General features: G+C 45.0%; 1 protein-coding gene across 6 annotated transcripts in view; it reads right to left on the bottom strand.

The window, feature by feature from the left end:
• MICU1 (mitochondrial calcium uptake 1) overlaps window positions 1-21,090 on the bottom strand; it is an 86,617-nt gene that overhangs the window by 21,358 nt on the left and 44,169 nt on the right. For 4 of the 6 annotated variants that reach the window (XM_032694389.1, XM_032694392.1, XM_032694394.1 and 1 more), the window contains 4 exons: window positions 18,232-18,237; window positions 17,209-17,323; window positions 9,311-9,393; window positions 4,238-4,435 (listed from right to left, as the gene is read on the bottom strand). In XM_032694389.1, coding sequence (XP_032550280.1) covers window positions 4,238-4,435; window positions 9,311-9,393; window positions 17,209-17,323; window positions 18,232-18,237 — 402 coding nt within the window. The remainder of the gene's footprint in view (window positions 1-4,237; window positions 4,436-9,310; window positions 9,394-17,208; window positions 17,324-18,231; window positions 18,238-21,090) is intronic. The other 2 variants (XM_032694391.1, XM_032694393.1) reach the window with 1 other exon arrangement.

Raw genomic sequence — 21,090 nt, 5'->3', positions numbered from 1 at the left:
GTCAGGAAATCACTAATAAAGAACCCAAACGATTTTGTACCTGCCATTAATTGACCCACTAAAGAGGTAACTCTACTAGTGCTGGTTGGGTTTTTCAGATGGAAGAAAGGAAGAGAAAGCAAGTCTGGGACCAAAGGAGGAGTTTCAGATATTGAACTGACAAGACTATGTAAGTACACAAAATCCATTACAGGATGCAGAGAAGTGGGAATTCACAGGGAAAAGGGGAAAACATCACATTCCCCATCATTGCTCCCACAGTGGCCGGGCCAGTGGTGATGCTGACAGTGAGGGGATCAGCAGGTAAAGGACAGCTCTGAGAGACAACTCAGCAAACCATAACAGAGACTGTCATAGAGGGGACTTAAAATAAAAATGCCTTGTGTAGGTTTGATAGCAACTTGACCTCTAAAAAGTCTGAGTTTTGAGCCCTTCCTTACAAAGCTCAGCCAATCTGACCCTGCCAGACTTCATTTTTCAGGCCACTCAAAACAATTTACTTAAGTTACTCTGAAGTAAACTCTGATTTCACCTAAATCACTGCAGCACATACAAAGATATACAACTCATTGCTGCAAACTTTGTTGCCTGTGTCAACAAATCACTGAAAACCTGTATCACTCTGCCAGACAGAACCCCCCAAAAATCTTGAGTAAACTGGTAAGAACACAGCAGCTTTTAATACCTGGTACAGGCTTACTCAGATACCAATCCTGGGACTTGGAAGAGAGAGGCACTTACAGACTCAAGATGTACCTTAAAACCAGACTGCAAAGCACCAGAAAACCTTCTGAAACCAGGGGATTTGTTAAGACAGGGCTCAGATCCAAAAGGATTCAGGACTTGCTAAGGAGGTGCATGCAGATGGAGGAGCATCCATCACCCCTTCCTCACAAAAACCAAACCAGGCAGCAATTGCACTGGCATTGGCCATGGAAACAGGAATTTCCAGCATAAAAAAGTTCCTCCCACATCACCTGTCACAGAATAGACATAGAAAATAAGGGTTTTTCCAGATGACAGTAATGATGTGCTGTACCTTTGCCATATTCTTACAGAATCCCATTTTACTTCGCTTGGAAGACCTTCTTGGTGATTAAATCAGTGCTGTCAGCAGGCTTTGGGTTGCCTGGCAGGGCTGACAGATATGGAGAACAAAGGCCTTTGTCTTTTCTACATGCACTTCCAGAACCATGGAAACTTAGGCTGGAAAGGCCCCACAGGTTGGCTGGGACTCCTTTTGGACCATCAAGGACATGGGAATATCTAGGACAGACACTAACAAGCAGAAATAGCATAAATAATGATGTCAAGTCCTACTCGTTTTCCAAACTCAGAGAGTATTTTCACTCAAAAAAAAAAAAAAAAAGAGCCAAACACTCTCTGTCCTAATGGGATATGTTGGAGCTGCAGAGCCTGTCCAGGCAAACCTGTAATGAAAAATAGAAGTTGTAATAAACCATTAAAAGCTTCTCCTCTACCTCTGCCTGTGGCTACTTTTTTCATCCTACCATTCCTGCAACTGAGTTGATTGCTGAGTTTCCATAAAAGGATGGAAAATGTACTTGCATCAAAAAGAATAAAGCAGAAGAGAAGAAGAAAACGCCAGGCCATGGTTACTTAAACCTGCTGTCAGCACTTCAGCCACAAGGAACATTGAAATGTTCAGGCTTTGTCTCATCTAAATCCTCTGAGATAGTTTCTGCTCAATCTTAGCAAGAAATATGCATGGATATTTTGATAAAAAAAATAAATAAAAAAAGAACCAAAATCAGTAAGAAGAAAGAAAGTGGGTTCAGATGGTCAGAAACTATTGTTCCACCTTCAGTCAGCAGAAGAAACCAACTCTCAAGTGTATTAAGTGCAGAAATGCCTGGATCCTGAGTTGAAGGGAAAACAGCTTTAAAAAAGGGCTTGCTTAAAGTAGATTTCTTTTAGGAGGGAGGAAGTCAGTGTCCCAGTTTGAAACCAGAGGTTTCATGTCACTCGGGGGCTGCACCAGCCCCAGGAGAGATTTTGCAGACCTGCATTTCCCCAGGGACTTTCCTGGAGTTCAGACACTGAACACGAACAAAAGCTGGGTTTCAAATTAACATCCCAGCTTCAGAACATGTTCCAATTTTACTAAGCCAGCAAAGCATGAGTAGGTGAGGGGTACAGGAGTTCAGCTGAGCACCACTTCTCACATTGTTCCTCATTTGCACGGGTCAAGGTAAATCCTCCTCTCCTCAGGGTACATCTCATCTCTGAATTATCACACTTTTTAAGTGGCTGAGTTCATCAGGGCACTCTCTGGAAAAGGAGCAACACAGACCCACTAGACACTTGTGTGAAAAGCTGCTTAACTGTGAGCAAACACATCAAACAGGAAGCAGGGAGAGAAGGTGGGAGATCATGTCAGAAGAGATAAAGGCAGAAGAGGAGAGAAGCCCTGCTGCATAATGCTGAGGACAGAAATAGGCCTGTATTGCCTAAATCCACAAGAGCTACGAGCAGAAAGATCAGGTGCTTTAGTACCATGAATGCAGGAGAAAATTAAGTTTGGCAGAACAGAACTGTTACCTCTGCACAGGTGAATGTTTCAGCTGAAATGAGTCCCAAAAAAGCCAAGCACTGCACGGTGCTGTGCCCAAGGGGGCTGGCAGGGGTTCAGTAACGCTGCCTTCATGATATTCAATAACTTACCTAGACATAAACATCCTTTACTGTCCCCAGTTAACAACCAACTCGTTAGAAAGGCAACAAACATTCGCCAGGAAGACACACAATTGAGTGAAATCATTAAAGACTAAACTGCCACAGGAGGAAACAAAAAACAAGTACCATGAAACTGAAAAAAATCCCTGTTGCTTCTTAATGAGATAACTGGGGACCTGTGGAAGGAGCACAGGTCAGGAATACTCCAGTGCCCACCTCTGCAGTGAACACGGCAGTGGGAAACCAAGCTCTATTTCTTTTCCCTTTGCATTCAAGTTGCAGCTTATGTTTCTTAAACTCAAAAGTATTTTAGTCGTTTCAATTTGCAGAGGCACCGAGGAACTGACACTTCCCAGCTCACAAAGAACCTTGTCTTCAACCAGCCTATTCCCCCCACACCACTGTTCTAATGACCATGAAATGAAGTCAGTGAACTGGGCAATTACCTTCATAAAAAATAATAATAAAAAAAAGGCAGTCCTTGGATCAGTTTTTCACTTAGAATTGTAAAACTGCAAATAAAAAAGGGAATAAATTCAGTTTAAGATCGCAAGACTGACTTAATAAGAACTTAATAAAATGCTGGATCACACACCCTGAGCATGTGAACAATCAGACAGCAGACTGAAACAACAGTGTTCTGAATGCTGTTGTGCTAAAAGGTTATGGTGGATCTTCTTGTGCACAAATCCTCATCTCCACTGCAAATAAAAGCCTGGCTTTGCTCAAGCCAGGTCGAACCTTTGAGCCTGATGCAGTGCTGGGCACCATTTCTAACTGAGTCAGCTCCACTTGGGAGCTGGGACACAGACCAGCAAGTACCCCATTGCTGTTCTTGTACTCATTTCATACAAAAGAACCACATTTTGAAGCTTGATGCTTGAATCCAGATTAAGTGGTTAGGAGCAGGAGGTTGGGAGCTGCTGTTAACTCACAGTAATGCCAAGAAAAAAAGAGATTTTCAATACAATCGAAAGGTAAAAACCTCAAGAGAGATGGACAACATTTCTTATAGAACATATTAATCCAGGAGTGAACCACAGAGGTCATATAACAGAGAACACCTCCTTAGCAGGATTCCAACAAGGCTTGAACACAGCAACAATACTCAGAATAAAGAAGCAAACAAAAAGGTGGGGACAAAAGCAGAGATGAAGAGGTTGGGGAAGGTTATAAACCCCGGTCCTTCAGGGCACAGCTCACTGATTAGGACTGCCACAAACCCTCCTCTGCAAGGCCCCTCACAGCCTCTACTGCTTTTCCCTAAATCACCTCAGTCATCCCCAGCAGCAGTGCCAAGGCAACAGCCAGGCAAGCACCAGGTGCAGGGAGGCACACCCAGGACATGCCACACGCTGCTCCAGCTCCAGCAACCTGCAAGTGCTGGAGACATTCCCGGGGGGGGCTGCCACAGGCACCACAACGCTCCCCAGAAATGTAACGGCAGCCCTGATCCAGGAGCAGAAATCCCCTCTGAACCCCTGCTCCCAAAGCCAGGTCCTGCAGCACAGCCCTCCCCGTGCCCAGAGACAGCCCAAACCTCCAGCTTGAGGATGTCGTGCTGCAGCTTGCGCTGGAACTCCAGGAAGTGGGAGATGGTGAGCTTGCCCCTCAGGTCTGCCCCGAAGAAGTAGGTGGTGAGGGCGGAGTTGAAGCCGGTTTTGAGGGTGTTGCCGGTGGTGGAGCGGTCCCTGTGCCGCATCCCCATGCTGGTCTGGGAACGGATGATGCTCTGCACCTGGAGATGACAACAGGCAGGAGGTCACAACCAAAACTACCACCACCTGGGGGTACCAGTATAAAGAACTCCAAGATCAGCATCCTCTTGGTTTGGGTTTTTTTTTTTTTTTTCCTAAAATAATTCTTAAAAGACACGACAATTCAAAAATTTGGCTGAACTTACAGAATCACAGAATGGTTTGGGTCGGAAAAGATCTTAAAGACCATCTAGTTCCACCCCCCTACCATGGGCAGGGACACCTCCCATTAGACCAGGTTGCTCCAAGCCCCGTCCAGCCTGGCCTTGAACACTTCCAGGGATGAGGAGTCCACAACCACTCTGGGCAACTTAAGCTTTGCTTTTTCAGTCCTCTTTAAAGAATGAAAAGCATGACATGCTTAAAGTGAGTTTTAAGAAACAATTCACCCAGTCTGCAGATGAACATTCCAGTGCTGATCCCGTGCCTGGTCAGCAGAGACCAGCTTGTTCCTGGCAAAGTCGCAGGAGGTGAGAAAACCATGGCACTTGTGAGGAAGAAAACACCCTGCATGTGTTTTGGACCTTCCACTCCTTTACTGCACATCCTTGTGAGCTCACAGCAACAACAGTTAGCTCACAACACGCTTCTTTTCCACTTGTGCACAAATCCAGGGGGTTTCTACTCCAGTGCACTCCCCTCCTTGCTGCCTGTTGCTCTGGAAGCTCCTCCATCCCTAGGGATGTCTCAGCCAGAGCAAAGGGCTCTCCAAAAAACTTCCCTACCCCCTAAAGTGTGCCAAAAGGTTGAATTTGAAGGATGGGACAGCCTGAAAAATCCCAGAGTTTGTTATTTTAAGGGTCCTGTGCTAATGTAATGGGGCAGCCAATGCAAATACACACTCACCTCCTCCCTCCATCCCCTAAGTATCCCACTAAACCTTCCCAGCACCCGCCCCTCTGAATGATTATTGCTGGGACATGAGAAGCCAGACTTGTTCTCTGTGTAAAAATTGATCTCTTCCAACAAGGCAGCAGAAGGACTTGTGTTAAAGATAATGAGTGTGAGAAAGAAGGGGGGAAAAAAAAAGCCACCTGACAGCACAGGCTTCCCAAAGCTCCAGCAAACACCACTGCTTTGCCTTCAGCCTCTTCCTCCCGCTGACAGAAGTTGGAAGGGAGGAAGAAAAACAGCTGCCAAGAGCTCCAGCTGTCAAAAGGATACTAGAACCTCATTAGTGTGGTATTTGGCGTGTTCAATTTTTTCCTAACGAGGGAGAAAGCGCTGGAACAATCCCACAGGGGATGCTCGGGAGGAAAATGCTGCATTATCACTGCTGGGCTCACCTCAGCTGAAATGCTGCCTCCAACAGGCACTGCTGGCTGTTCTTCAATTACAAGGAAAATTAAAATGAGGAGAAAATAAAGAGGAAAAAAATACATAAAAAAGGTTTTGGTGGTTTTTTGTTTGTTTGTCTGTTTGTTTGTTTTAAATATGCTCTGTGATGTGAGGAGGGATGTGGGGTGACCTAATTGTGGCCTTCCAGGGCCTGAAGGGAACCTACAAGAAATATGGAGAGGGACTATTTACAAGGGTCTGGAGTGACAGGAAAAAGGGGGAATGGCTTCCCACTGCCAGATGGCGGGGATAGATGGGATATTGGGAAGGAATCCTTCCCTGTGAGGGTGCTGAGGCCCTGGCACAGGTTGCCCAGAGAAGCTGTGGCTGCCCCTGGATCCCTGGAAGTGTCCAAGGCCAGGTTGGACAGGGTTTGAAGCAACCTGGGCTAGTGGGAGGTGTCCCTGCCCATGGCAGGGGGTGGAATGAGACGGTCTTTAAGGTCCATTGTGGGATTCCTAGATTATTGCACTCCCCATTTTGCTGTGCTCCACTTCCACCGTGAGCTCTGCACGCAGCACATTCCAGAGACAAATATCTCCAAACTGTCTGATGCAATGCAGTTTGTGACCAGCCTGGAAAACTGCCCCTGTTTCCTCACGAGTGTTTACCACTGCAGACTGCTCCACAGAGCAGCTGCTCCTGGCTGTTATTTATGAGGCATCCCACCAGCTCTCTTCTCCTCTCCCATCTATAACAAGCAGTGGACTGTTTGAAAATCCACCTGTGGGCACGGGAGACAAAATTATTTCCCTGTTTTGAGTGATCTTTCTAATGCCCAGAAAGCAAAGAGCTGTCCTCACCCACAGCTCATCAATTGTACCAGGATGTGAAGCACTGAGATGCTCCACTGTTTTTGTTCATATTTCAGCCTAAGTGTTTGTGATGCTTCATCTTTTGCACCAGATGAAGGGGAGAAGAAGTAAAAAAATAAAAATCGATGAAAATAGTTAATGGTTTGAAGAGAAACCACCAGTAACACTGTCTGCGAGTTCATCACTTCTCAGCCAACTTTGTAATTAAAAATAAAGGAGTAAACTCACTATTTACATGCTGATGGATGAAGAGTTGGAGCTGATACTGATGCAGGTACCACATTATTCAGCACTATGCACTAACCACATGCATCAACTGGATAAGAAAATCTGAGGCTTTTCAGCAAGGCCTGAAGAAATTCAACATTTTTTATTAGGTAGTTAAAGCCTCCAACTCACATACTAGCTAAATTAGTGAAGCAATCTTTTTCCCTGAATACTCCTAGGGTTTCCAGACATTAATGAGAAGAAGGACCTGCTTTTGGCTGTCTCCTAAGAGACGTGTGAAGGAGGAGTAGGAAGTTCCTTCCCACGTGCTCACTTTTCTTCCTCTTCCTTTTCTACCCATTTTCCCCCAAAAGATATTGCTCATATAAACTGAGGTCACCTCCAGCAGCACAATCCCCTGGAAGGGCCAGTTCCAGCTGCTCCTTCCAGGTAGGATGTTTATAGGAGGGGCTGCAGACCCTGCCACACCCTTCATGCCCTTACTGAGGCACTTGCATAAAGAGTGAACAAGAGTATTTATCATATAAATGACTGTTTGTTACATGATATATGTGCATAGTGTGGTACAGGTGCCTCCCACTGAAGAAGCTGTGTGTTTGTTTTATTTCTATTTGGGAAGTGCAGCAAATCAGTATCCTCAGACACCACCAGAAGTGTCAGCTTTCCTCACTTCCCAGAACAGCTCCTTCATCCTCTGACTCCCAAGCTCTGGAAGATCAGCCTTCACCAAAATATTCTGATGCTAACCAGGAACTTTATTCCTTCCTACAGAGGCACTGACACACGTAACAAGCTTAACAAAAACACCTTCCCCTTCCTAAGGATTTTTATATGACTTAATGGATGTATAACTTCCCTTGGCCTACTGGATGACTGGAAATCATTTAATTCAATTTTGCACCTTCATCTGCATAGCACTTTGCAAACGTTCATCCTCTAGAAACGTTCTTCCTCACTTCACATGGCTCATAAAAAAGCTGAACATGGCACCTGTGTTGGCACCTCAGTGCCACTGCATCTTTAGCAGGAGGTTAATCGTTCTCTGCTTCTCCTAAACTCAGATATCGCCATAATTGATTTAATTCCAGAACATGTGAAGTGCCGTAAAACACGTCTGGAGATGTTAAAGCTGATCAGAGAGCTGCAGTGGAGTGCACTACGTGGATGGAAGGAAAACCAGCGCTTTTTGCTTTGGAAAAGAAAGGAGAGGAAGGAAAATGAACAAACCCCTGGGTTTACATTTCAAGCTGTCAAGTGAAGGGATATCAGATTGCAGATACACATATTCCATTCTCCTCAGAGTGCAAAGCGTGCATCCAAACCCCCACAGCTACCCAGCTCTATTCCCTGGCTCTGCAGCAAACTCGTGATGATGACATCATCCCCACAGGTAATAATTTCAGCAGGATGACAGCAAGAGATTAGATGGGGAGAATTAATTTAACGGACCTCCTTTGCCACTAGATCCTCCCACTTATAGCAAGTGCCACAAGCATGACCTCGCAGAGACTCTTTTGAAGTGAACTAGTCACTGAATAACTGCTAAGAACCTGTGACTGGATTATTCAGGGCTGCTGTGGTCCCAGCTATCAGTTTGCAAGGGCATTTAAATTGCCTTTTATGAGCAGCACAAGCAGGGAGCTTTGCTAATATACTGTGATTTCAGGGTGGTTGTGAGTTCCCAGAACCCTAAGACTGTTTCCTAAGTAGGCAAGAAAATCACACACTCCTGCCTGGGGAGGGCAGATCTTTTCCCCTCTGACAACTCACTCGGACACACCCACAAACCACAGCTCATAGGAGGAGCTCACCAACACCAGACACAAAGGCTGAGCTCATTAAAAAGCCAGCATCCAACTCCCTGCTGATGAAGTCTTGTAAGAAGTAGAGGACTAATGAAAATATGCTCTTAATAACACTTTTTTGGATTATATTAGAGTAAGTGGATAAATTCTCCTAAAGCACACTCACCTTGGTTATTCTCTGAAGACAAATAAGATTAAGAAACACAGTAGAAGTTGTGGAAGGAAGTAGGATCAAAATCCCATGACATCAGCAGAGTGAAAAGAAGTTCTTTATCTACTTTGGAGGTGACATCTTCTAAAGAATTGTTATAGAATCACAGAGTGGCTTGGGTTGGAAGGGATTTTAAAGCCCATCTCGTTCCAACCCCCTGCCATGGGCAAGGACACCTTCCACTAGACCAGGCTGCTTCAATCCCCATCCAACCTGGCCTTGGGACATTGGTGACAAAGCCACAGGAAATCTGAAATGGTTGTCCTGGTTGAATGAAAAATTCTGCCTTGAAATATCCAGTTAAAAAACCCCACAAACTGAGGCAACGCAGCAGAGCACACGAGGAAAAGATGTAAACCAGCACTAACCACAAATAGAAAACAGCAACATCATAGAGGAGCACTGCACTTGTGACTGAGATGCTGTAGCATTAAGAAATCAACCTTTTGTTCAACTTGCCTGCTCAAACTCTTCCATGTCCACCTCGCCGTCACCGTTCAGATCAAACATCTTAAAGGCAATTTCAAAATTCCTCTGGGGAGCTACATTAAAAAAAACACAACAAAAAACACAATAAAAAGAACAGTTAACAAAGACACAAAAGTCCATTAAAATGGCACAGGTTCTGAAAGACTTTATCCAAAAGAAGTTTTCCCTAATTCTCGCAATTTTAATAAGAAAATGCAGCTCTTGGGAACCTCAAGACAAGGAGTTGGGATGAGATGTTTCTTGAACAACATTTATTCCATTTAGAGGTGGAAAAAGCTTGAAAGCAAGACACTATTTGACATTTCCAATGACAATTTCTAACGGCAATAACCCCAGTTTGGCCAGAGGAGGTTCCCCAGGTGCCACAGAGCACTTTGTGTGCCCCCTGAAGCAGTCCACGGGTGAGGGGCAGACCTGGAATTTGGGTAATTCTCCTCCAGACTCAGCTCCTGTCTCACTGCACAAATTTAAACAAATCACTCCCACTCTGTCTCAGTCCAGTTATGACACTGAGACAACATGTGGGCTGGAGCTCACCAGCTGAGACACTGCTGTACCTTATTTTTCACTGCATTTAGTCTGTGCTGTCATGATTTATTTAGGCAGAACTCTGCAAAGGCAGCACTTCCCAGCCACCCATCCCAGCAAACCACGCTCTTTCCCCTGCATCCCACCACAGGATTTTAGTACCTTTCCATTCTGGGCTCTGTAACCCATCACCATTTGAAGCTACAACACAGTGCCACAATTTTTTTCCATATTAAGCAAATAGATGAGAATTTCTCTTCCTCTGCTACTTTCAAATACACACCACCTACAGGAATTTTGGTGCTTGCTGGGATTTCTAGGGAATCCTCTAGGCTATAACTAGTGCTTAGGCTGTCATCTGAAATGTTCAATTAAAACTTAGCCCTTTTTTCATTCCCCACCCAAATCTGGCAGCAGGAGTAGCTCACTGGTGAGGCTCACCCCTCTTTAACCTCATCTGTGCAATCAACTTGGAATATCTCCTGTGGATGCTCAAAAAATAATGAGTTTCTGCAACCACCCTTCTGTGGCAAGGCATCTCCTTGGTAGGGGGAAGGCAAAGAGGAATCACTCAGACAAAATGAAATTAATATGGAACGAACCAAAGTGGATTTTTTACGTTAGCTGCAGCTCTAATCCAAGACCAGGAAACTTCTACATGCTGTTTTCTCCTCGCTGTAATAACTGGTAGCACTTTATCACAAAAAGATTCAACAAACATGTTAATGAGATCCCTTTTCCCAAACAACTCTGTGCCCCAAACAGACGTACAGTGACACTAAAGCTGATGGCAGGAACAGCCTGTCACTACCCACTTGATAAACACAGCATTCCCCATTTCCCCCTGCCAGCCTTGAATGCCAAACACCACGTGCATAAACAAGGGCTCCTGTAACCAGCAGCACGTGGTGGGTCACCCCCCTTCCACCCACATCCCTGCCCTGCCCTCCACCCTGCTGCTGGGATGGGAGACCTCTGCTTGCCCTCCCTCATTAATCCAGTGTTAATTGAGCTGGGGACAGCTGGTCCCCCTGTCCCCAACACCACCTTCATAACCTCTCCAATGATACATCTAATTTAAGGGATTTATGCAAAAAGCCTCCTCTGTATCCATCCAGAACCTCCAGCCATGAATCCCCCGTTTTCTCGAGGAGCAACAAGCTTCCAACTACTGTCTTAATATTTAAATAAAACATATTCACTCTAATTGCAAGTGCTGCGTGAAAGCCTGGAGGCAATTTCCTCTGTCTAGCATTGCATGGAGAGATATTTCCTCTATGAGGAAGAGGAGGAATATGCAAAACTCTAATCTAATTACAAGATTCCAGAAAAAGAGCAATCAACACATCCCATCCTTCTTCCCCCATTTTCTCTGCCAGGTTTATTTTGAGATTGGAAAATTTGTTACTCCTTGTTAAAAACTGGCTTTTGGGTTTCCCCCCTTTTTTTAAGAAAACATAATACAGATAATGTAGTCTAACATATATAATATATAAAAATAGCACATCCCATTTGTGCAGATGGGGGATGAACAGAGAAAGCAAAATACTTTACTTACCCCTCGCAAGGGCCATTTCCTTCCTTTTACATCTCTAAATACACATTTCCAGGAGCAGTTTATCAAAGAACAACCCTTGCAAGATTAAAATGAACAGTTCGGCATCAAAAACCTGCAGGCTCAGTATTTTCTAAGGACAGGGAAGCAATGTGGCTTTCAACTGGCAAATTTGATTACTTCACTCCTTGAGCTAACAAGCAACACTCTGATCTACGTATCCCTCTCCAATTCCTTGTGATGACACTTCAATCCAAACAATGTGAACCTGAGCCAGGGGAACCAGAGGGCACTGAAAACAATTAGCTCATCCTGCTCCTGCTCAGGAAGGAATGTGCATTAAGATGCACCTTCCTGATCTCCAGGACTAAATTTATGGGTCCTGGTTGAGATAATTCCTGCCTCTCCTCTTGGCTGTGATGCTTCTGGCCAGGATTTATTGGGAAAACTGACTCTGCACCCAACCCTGTCCCTTGCTGGTCCCCATTACCTCAGCCTGCACAACCTCCATTTCTCTTCCTCCTCCTGCACTTCCAGCTCTGAAACTTGCAGACAGTTAAAGCAGCAGATACCAGTTTGCTCAGCTAGATGTAGCCTTTCCCCCCTTTTATTTTGCCCCTCCAATTTTACTATTCCCAACTGCAGTTTCTCTAAATTTCCCCACTGCCCCCTTAATTAAGATGCCTCCAAATGAATGCAATATTCCTCCTGCAATGAGGGAGGATATGGTGACTTCCTAATGATTCCTCCAAATCATTCATGTGGAACCCCAGAATGGTTTGGGTTGGAAGGGACCTTAAAGATAATCCAGTTCCAACCCCCCCACCACGGACAGGGACACCTTTCACCAGACCAACATGAGTGAAAACGTGGTCCTGGAGCCAATGCCCCTCTCAATCCATGAGTTACCTATTCCTACCTTGGACATATATGGAACCATGTCTAGAAAGACCAGATTGAAATGGTCCTGTAGATCCATAAGGCCACCAGCTCTACACACCAAGCTGCTTCTTCAACTAACCTGGGACTTAAAGCAAAGGCAACTGATATTTTTCTTGATTCATTTGCTCCAATCAAATATTTGGGACAGAAAGGCAGCAAGAAAAGCAAAAGCCACACACAGGAATGTCATGAAGATGAGCAACTTCCACCAGACAAACAGATGAGGAGCAGCAGCTCTGACCACATTGAAAAAACCCACTCCATCCATCAGTGTAAAGCCCTGGGGAGCTCTGAGGGATTAGATAGGTTGATTAGGCATCTTTAAGCCAATTATGCCATTTTAAACTACTTCCAATTATTCAAAGGACCAATTTGCAGCACTCAATTTCTCTTTACTGCCCATACTCTCACCAGCAGCAATGTGTTCTGAAAGATATTCAAAGCTTGCTGACGAGAAAGGCCACGGTTTTTTTCTGGTTTTGCACTCATTTGATCTTCTCTTCCCCCCAAACTCGATATTCCACACTTGGAGACACCTCTCAACAAGTCTTTCCCTCTGACTCCCACTGCAGCTCATGCAGCACGTGGTTGCACACAAGTTAAGTGTCTGTGATGTCTTGCAGCAGAATTCTCTGTCCCTTCCTTTGATCTCTGTTATTCAGGAATATTGCTATGAGCAGCACAAAGTTATTCCATTTCCTAATTCTATGGAAATAATCATAAGTAGGTTTCTGGAACTTCTCAACGAGGCTGACAAGTGCTGCATGCAGAGTAGTCCTTCCTATAGGGAATTCCCCATCCTCTGTGACACAGGAGGTTGGTGGAGATCCATCAGCTCATCCCAGCATGCCAGTGATGAAGAGATGAACTGAGAAAGACCATGGGAAGACTGCAGGAGAGGCTGGGAGAGCATCCCATGCCCCAGTGGCAGTTTTTAAATTAGAGAGGCCAAGCTCTGCCTGGAAAGACTCCAAACTGTGAGGAATCCATCCTGTTCCTGTCCTGTCCTTCAGCACGGCCACCACTCCACAGCAGAAGCTGGGATGCTGAGCCAGAGAGCCCTCACTCTGACAGAGAGCAACCAGGCTTACATCCAGAAGGGATGGAAGGATATCCCTTGGAAAAGGATCTCTGTGTTGCTCAGGTATATCTGGGAAACACCACACTGCAGCAACTGGGCTGGCAGAAAGGCATGAAGACATCCCTGCACCAAAGTGTGGGTGAGATGGACCCACAGTAGGCAAAGGGTCTTGAAAGACTAAAGATAAAATTAACAGGACCAGGACCACAAACAAAAACAGCCCTATGAACTCAAAGCAACCTTTTACCTCCTTTTCTTGTGGAAAGGAGCCCTGTGGCACAGGGCAAAGCAGCATTAAGCCATCACTGATAAGATCACAGAGATAACAGACCTCACTTGTGGCAGGGATGGGGGCTGAAGACATCCCTGTCAGCCAGGAATACATGTTCAGAACAGCCCCGGAGCAAACAGGCCCTGGATATCGTGTGTGGGAGAACATTCCTTGCCCCCTCCACCACCGGGACACACACAGCACTCAGGATCTGGCCATAACATAATTCCCAGAGTAAGACAGCTTGGGATTTATTTCCTACACAGGGGAAAGAAAAAAAATGACCCAGGTGGATCCATCCTAAGGGATGGAGCTTGCTGCAGTCTAGAAAGAATGCCAGCAGGAGATGGGAGAAGGAGCTGCAGGTTTGCTACGAGAGCCCTGGCAAGAGAGTGATTACTGTGGCTTTAGCCACTGTTATTTAATCCTCCTGCCAGGAGGATTAAATTCAGACACAGAGACAGTCCAACTGTGGAAACAACACCAATTTATCCTGTTAATGCCCAGCTCCCTTCAGTACCTGTTAATAAAGCCAGCATTAGAACTGGGTAACAGATCCCATTAGCTTGGAAACTGCAGTTGCTGATGATGGAAAAGCTCTTTCCCTCCTTCCTCCACTTGCTCTGCAAGTCCTAAAGCAAAAACCTCTTTGGTCAGGGAAGCCGTGGCTTTGCTCTCCTGTGACATTAGAAGGATCCAGGGGAAATCTGAAGGATCCAGAAAAATCAGCATTTGCTTATCCCGAGTTTTGCTCATCTGTCTATCTCTGCCCCAAAACACGAGGAGCAGCTGAAGCAACAGAAAGCAGGGAGCCTCCTTGAGGCCCCTCAGCTCTCACTGCTTTTAACAGAAGGCTGACTTTCTGAAGCACTTAAAAGCTGGTTTATTAATTGTTTTAAAAATACATTTTCACAGAAACTCAGAGCAGAGAGTGCTCGAGAGAGGAATCACTGGTGAACACAGTGTGGTGTCAGACTCCCTTCTCTGGGCAACGTGCAAACAGCTGTCTGAGAGCCACACAGATGAAGCCTCCAGCCCCCTCTCCTCCTGTCCCTCCCTGTTCCAGAGGACACAAGTGAAGTGAGCTTCAGCTGGAGCTGCAAAAAATGAAAAGCTTTGGGAATCACGACCCTCCCACACCCGAGGAGCACAACGACACAAAGCCCTTGGGCTTTCTTGTTTGCTGAGGTTCTCCCTGATCAGCCTGCAGTTCAATAAGCCAGACCAGACCACGCTGGATCGCTCTCCATCACTCTCCCTCCTGCCTCCCACCCCTTGACCCGATCTCACACTCCCCCTTCTGATCATCCTGCTTAGTGCCCAATATGCCACCTTCCTTTCCCAGTATTAGTGGGTGTTATCTGTTTGATGTCTCTCTTGTCCAGATACCTCCTTAATGATTTAAAAAACACAGAGAGAAAACCAATATTGAATTGTCTGGTTTAAGACTTACTTTCCTCGTGATATTTTATTTATTGCCCAGGGGGAAAAAAAACAGGCAGAAACTACTGGATTCCTGCAAGGTAATGTTTAGGAGTTGGAACCAGCGTGGTGTAACAGAGAATTTTCTGTTTAGCCACAGGGCAAGGTTTGTTTGGGAGTTTTATCTTTATAAAAGCAAAGGCTTTACAAATGAAACCAAAACTCTTCCTCTTGGGAATCACTGTAGCTCCAGAGACACTCCTCCATCTTCAGTAACTGTTCAGCAAACTCCCAAAATACCTAAAACTCAGCCTAAAAGCCCTGGAATGCCTTTTTTTTCTCTCTCTTTTTCTTTTTTTAAATTTTCCTTTTTGAAAGCTCCTGCCTTGCCTGCCCTTCACAGGGCTCCTGTGAGCTGGAAAGCACATACCACCCAGTTCTGTCTCCTCTTGTTAGTCTGACTAACTCCCCAGTAATTGTGAATATGTTTAAAAGCCCAAGAACAAGAGGAAAAAAAAACCCCTGTTGCTCCTGCACAGCCCTCCAAAACAAGGCTGGCTGTTCCTCCAACTCAAGGCAGTCCTTTTCTTTTATTCTCACAACAAAGAAATTACACCAAACCAAGAACAAATTTTCTTTACTGCTGCCTGTGGAAGCACATGAAATTAATTTTGATTAGGGGGTTGTTCACCACCAGCACAGCCATAAAAACAAGGGCAAGAGTGTTTTCTAAACCACATCCAGCAATGTGATACCAGAGGTTTTAGAGCTCATTGTCATCTGTGGAGACTGCAAGGAAAAGCCCTCTACACAGGTGAATACCTGGAGATCATTTTGGCACAGGCGAGACGAATGTAAGAAAGGAACAGCAAAGGTCCTACGAGCCAGTTCTGAGACTCAGTCAAATAAAAAAAGCAGATTAAAGTCATAAAACAAATTCCCTGGCTTGAGTCAGCTTCATCTCTCAGTGTTTGTTTTCATAACATGAAGGTCACATACAAGTCTTCCCCCACCACATCCATTTGCTTCTCCCTGGGAATAGATCCTCAGTAAATAAGAGCTGCCTCTCATGTCTCCATATTACAGCATGAAAGAACAGGGAGGCAAAATAAAGCATCTGCTGCTTTGATAAAACCTGGGTGATTAACCCAGCTGACTCCTGACCTGCCCAGGGCAGGCAGCACAGGGGGCTGCAGGGAACTGGGAAGGGTCCAGCTTTTTAACTCCACAGATCAAGTCATCATGAAATGGATACTTAAAAGATTAGCCTGAAAATAAAAGGCCTCAAGTCCATTTGGACACTGCCCCCATTACTCCCATTTTCTAACAGGGCTGAAAAATTGCCGTGGCCTTTTGTGTTTATGACACAGCACCTTCCAAGTAGCCAGAGAAGCTGTGCAAATGAGGTTTCGAGCTTGATTTCCACATGGAGAAAGTCTAGAAGTGCCATTTGACATTACCAAAGGCTTCAGTTTCACTGGTTCTTGCCAACAAAGCAAACTTTTAAGTGCCAGCACTCGGAGTGCAGAAGACTTTGCTGGAACAGATTAGCAGATCACAGAAATATCACAAATGCAAGTCAAGTGCAGCGGGGTGAAAAGACAGAAGGTATCTGTGACACTTGTTGAAATGCAAACAGCTGAACTTCTCTCCTCATTGGGTTACATTACACACAAGCCTGAGCTCACCCAAGGGGAAATACAGGTGGAAAAGGCAGTTTGGGGCAGGAGTGAGCCCAGTAAAGAGCTGGAAAGCAATGTTCAAACACAAAGATGTCATATGAACACGGCTCCCTTTACAGTTCTGAACAGCAGGTCAAATGACTCAGTAAAAAAAAGCTGTCACATTTCAAAAAGAGAAATAAATCTCCAGAAGTCATCGATCTGCTCGTCTGCCTGAAGCACCCGAAGCTCGGCCTAAACCCGATGAAGCAACAGCAATTCCTCAGCTCGAGTTACAGGCAATCCAAGATGCCTTTTAGGGAAGTGCATGGAGACAAGAAGAGCAAAGCTTGTGAACCTTCGAAACTGAAAAATGCAGTAATTGCAGGGAAAATCCCCAGTACTTACTGGAAAGGACCGTGGTGAGGAAGATGTAGTCGGAGAAAGAGATGAGTCCACATTCTCCAAGGGCATAAAATATGCTGTCCTCGTCAGCAAACCTCTCCCGCTCCTGGGACAGCTTCTATTGGTTCACCCAAGCACATCCCAAAAAGAGACAAGAGAGCAAAAAATTAAATGGAGAAATGGAAGGTTTTCTTTGTAGCCTTACCACCAACAAGCCACTCCATGGACACACACCCCTACTATCTCTATTCACATCCAGTGGACCTTTTCCAGCCTTCAAATCTGACAGAAAAGCTCTGGAAAGACCAGTGCTTCCCTATCTCAAATGAGGGATAAGGAATTGCACAGGATTGCTCAGTTGGTTTAGCCTAGGGTGACATACAGATAAATAAAACTACAGCCATTTGGCTTAAAATGATCAGAATCATTGAGATGAGTGTTATGAAAATCAGAATTTTTTAATATAGGATGCAGCAAGGCAAGGATATTTCACTAACAGCTTTTTAGTTAGACTCTGCTGCAGCAGTAGCCAAGAAAGAACTATTTGACGTGAATATGAAGGATGTTTTTTAAGTTATCAAAACTGTGTAGTTCTCAGTAACACACAACTCAGGTGTGTGGGTACAACCTCACAAGGAGAGGATTGGGACTGAAACCCACCTCAACCTCCCTCTCGCTCCAGTTCTTTTTCAATTACCACCTCATAACATCTTATTAAGCCAAAAATCTGGGTCCCTTTGATCAGCAGGACCTTCGAAGGCTGAAAAGGATCCATCCAACTGTTAGGGAATCCACACTGGTGACCCACTTCAAGAACACAGCAGGAGGAGGCACACGCACACAGGGAGGAGAGTTAAATTATTAATGAGGAGAGTAGGGGTGGCTGAGGTTATTCCAGGGAAAACCAGGCCATGCAAGCACACGGGCATGGTGAAAGCAAGGCTGAACTGAGGAACAGTTTTAGGAAAAACCACCGACAAACAGCACCACACCAGGATCCAGCTCCAGCACTGTCCCCCCTGTTACCTCTGTCTAGCGGAGATCCCATCATATACAAGGCAAAGGAAAGAACACTGGTTAACCAACAATAAAACCAGCAGGCACAACATCACATCAAGTTGAACGGTTAGGCTTGCCAAGAGCAAGAAAGTTGGGAAGCAACCAGGTGGTTGCTGTGGCTGGAAGCCTACGGAGATATCCCAGCAAGGGTCAGCCCCACTGTCTGCAGCTGATGTCTCTCATCCACCTCAGGTTTTTGGTTTGGTTTTTTTTTGAGAGAACTCACCATTGTGTGTGGCTGCAGAGTGGGGATGAGCTCAGCTAATAATTTAGATGAAAATTTAACCTGTATCTGGCTCGGAAACCACAAGAAAAGAGACAAAAACAATCATACAGATCACCAAAAAAATAACAGATTCCAGGGAAAAACAGTTCAGCTCTACTGATCACATAAAATTCTTCCCAGCAACTCTGCCTTTACCATCTGGAGAGAGCCAGGAATTTAATAAGAGATGAATCCCTAACAGCAGGCAACATGTTAATGGCATTCATTTGATGCAAGGCAATGGCTCTTTATACTTATGGGGAACCAGGCTGAAGTTATCATTTACTCAAAATATGGTTTTGCTTCTCTTCCCATCGAGATGGATCCAAAACACGTGGATCCATCCGTGCTGACGTGAAGAACAAATTAACAACGCCTGGTTTTACCTTTAGAGCAGAGGGAGGGGTTGTGGAGAAAAAGCCGTTTCCTGCAGTTGCATCTCCCCTGCTCGTGTGATTTATTGCCTCTCCCTCTGACTGCCCCTCTTGAGCAGCATTTATTATAAACTGCCTATTTGCATCCTGCTCCAAGGATCCCACGAAAAAGTTCCAGAGATTGGTTTATTAATTTTTATGGGTTTCTTTTCTGCACTTAAAATTCATAGTCTCAAAATATTCCTCATAAGAGAAAAGCACATCCACAGGCTAACAATAAAACAGCATATTAAGTTAGTTGCTCCCTGAAATATAAAGACAGATGGGAGGGACAAGCATTTACCCATTTGCATCTTGCTTTGAGCAAACAAAGTACAAAATGTTATTTATTTATATTAAACAAGCATCTGCTCGTCACACACCTGGGGGACATGAGCTGTGACTGCCTGCAGCTCATGGAAAAGGGAATTTCTCCCATTGATCTTAATAAGAGAAAACAGCTGACCTGATCAATAAGATTTTCAGGCTCCCAGCACTGGGACACAAGTTTTAAATAAGTTCCCAACTCCCCCATTTGTTTTCTTCTGGCTCACTGAGAAGCTGTGTTTGATTGCTTTCCATGAAATTTGTGGGAAGCCCACCCCACTATGGGAAAGGCTGAAAGCATCCTTCCCAAGGGTTGCCCCCCACCACGAAACATTATATTCCACAGAATTATATAGAACCTCCAGGAAAAATAAGAGAAAAATCAATCAATCTACCTCCTGCACAAAGCACTGCTGTGATCCATCAAAGTCCAAGGTGACTGACCCCAAGTCAGCCCTCACTAACACCTGAAATCACTGTGTATAGGCCTTGAGATTCTTTTGCACATCCCACTTTCCTTCCAGCATTGTCCCTTTTAGCCAGAAAGGTTTAGAACTCCTCAGGAAAAATCCCTTTCCAAACCTTCATCCTCTTCTAGAGATGAGTAATGTTCACAGTTTAGTTACCCACACCCTTCTGCATCTGAACACAAGGTGATTCTCCAAGGGCTCTGTTAAAACAGTCAAATCTCTTCCATTCAGCATTTTTTTCTATGTTAAATCCATTCCCAAACCCAGAGTAATTGGTTAAGATCATCCAGCACGTCCAAAACACATCCAGACCCAAGCATTCACAGGTGAGCAAGCCACAGGAAACAGTTTACAATTATGATGTATTTTTTAATCAAGCAGTAGATTCGTATTTAACAAGCACACAGGTGAGCAAACACCCAAATCAACATGTAAAAAGAGAAACAAACTCAAATATCCCATTGCTTTTGGCACAAGCACGTGTAAGAGTTTAGTGAAGAGCCACCAGTCCAGTCTCAGTGGAACAAAACACTTGACAGGCGTTCAAAGCAGGTTACCTTACAATACCAGACATGGACAACAAGTTAAAAAAAATTTTAAAAAAAATCAGTGTAATATCAAAATGTAAAGCTTGGTTTGCCCTTTGAAACTCAGGCTCCAAGCCCAGCAGCAGAACATGGGTTGAACAGATCAGTGCAGTGACCAAGCTCCCCCAAACCCGTGTGCCAGAGGAATAAATGGAGTGTTGCATGCAGGCAACTCCCCAGAGCTGTCTTGTGCTCAGGCTGCCTGCAAAGCACCCAGAGATACATCACAAACTTCACATATTCCACCCCAGAACTGATCTGGGGGGCTGGAGCCTCCCTCGAGCCAAGTACATGGTACAGCTCCCAGGAAACAAAGGATTTGTGGATAAAAACCCCACCAGTTCTTCCATTCCTGGCCAAACACTACCTTTATTTTTGATTTTAAAATTGTTTCCCCAGGGCTGAGTGAAAAGTGGAATGTGGTAATATTTAACCAGGGAAATCTGAACCCAAAAGGTGTGTTTTTGCACAGGAAGGGATCCCTCCTCTGCAGGGGCAGAGACAGACACACAGTGCTGGTGTTCCCATCCCTAGCACAGGTCTAGAAAAGCCTGATCTGCTCAATCCTGGCAAATCCACCTCATCTGGCATTTCAGAAACTACTTAATGAGCAGCACTTGATTTGCCACTTTGGGAAGAACACATTCTTGGGCAGTCTCTGTGAGCTGCCAGTTTGGGTTTGGATCTGGAGGGAAAGCACACTTTGGGCAGGTTTATTCCTCATGTTTCAGCATCACCTCTGTGCTTCCACAAACCAAACCTTC

This window comes from Chiroxiphia lanceolata, chromosome 8 (assembly GCF_009829145.1).
Source record: "Chiroxiphia lanceolata isolate bChiLan1 chromosome 8, bChiLan1.pri, whole genome shotgun sequence".
NCBI classification, from domain to species: domain Eukaryota; kingdom Metazoa; phylum Chordata; class Aves; order Passeriformes; family Pipridae; genus Chiroxiphia; species Chiroxiphia lanceolata.
The sequence above is the reverse complement of the archived record's forward strand: the minus strand, read 5'-3'. Positions and strand labels throughout refer to the sequence as shown.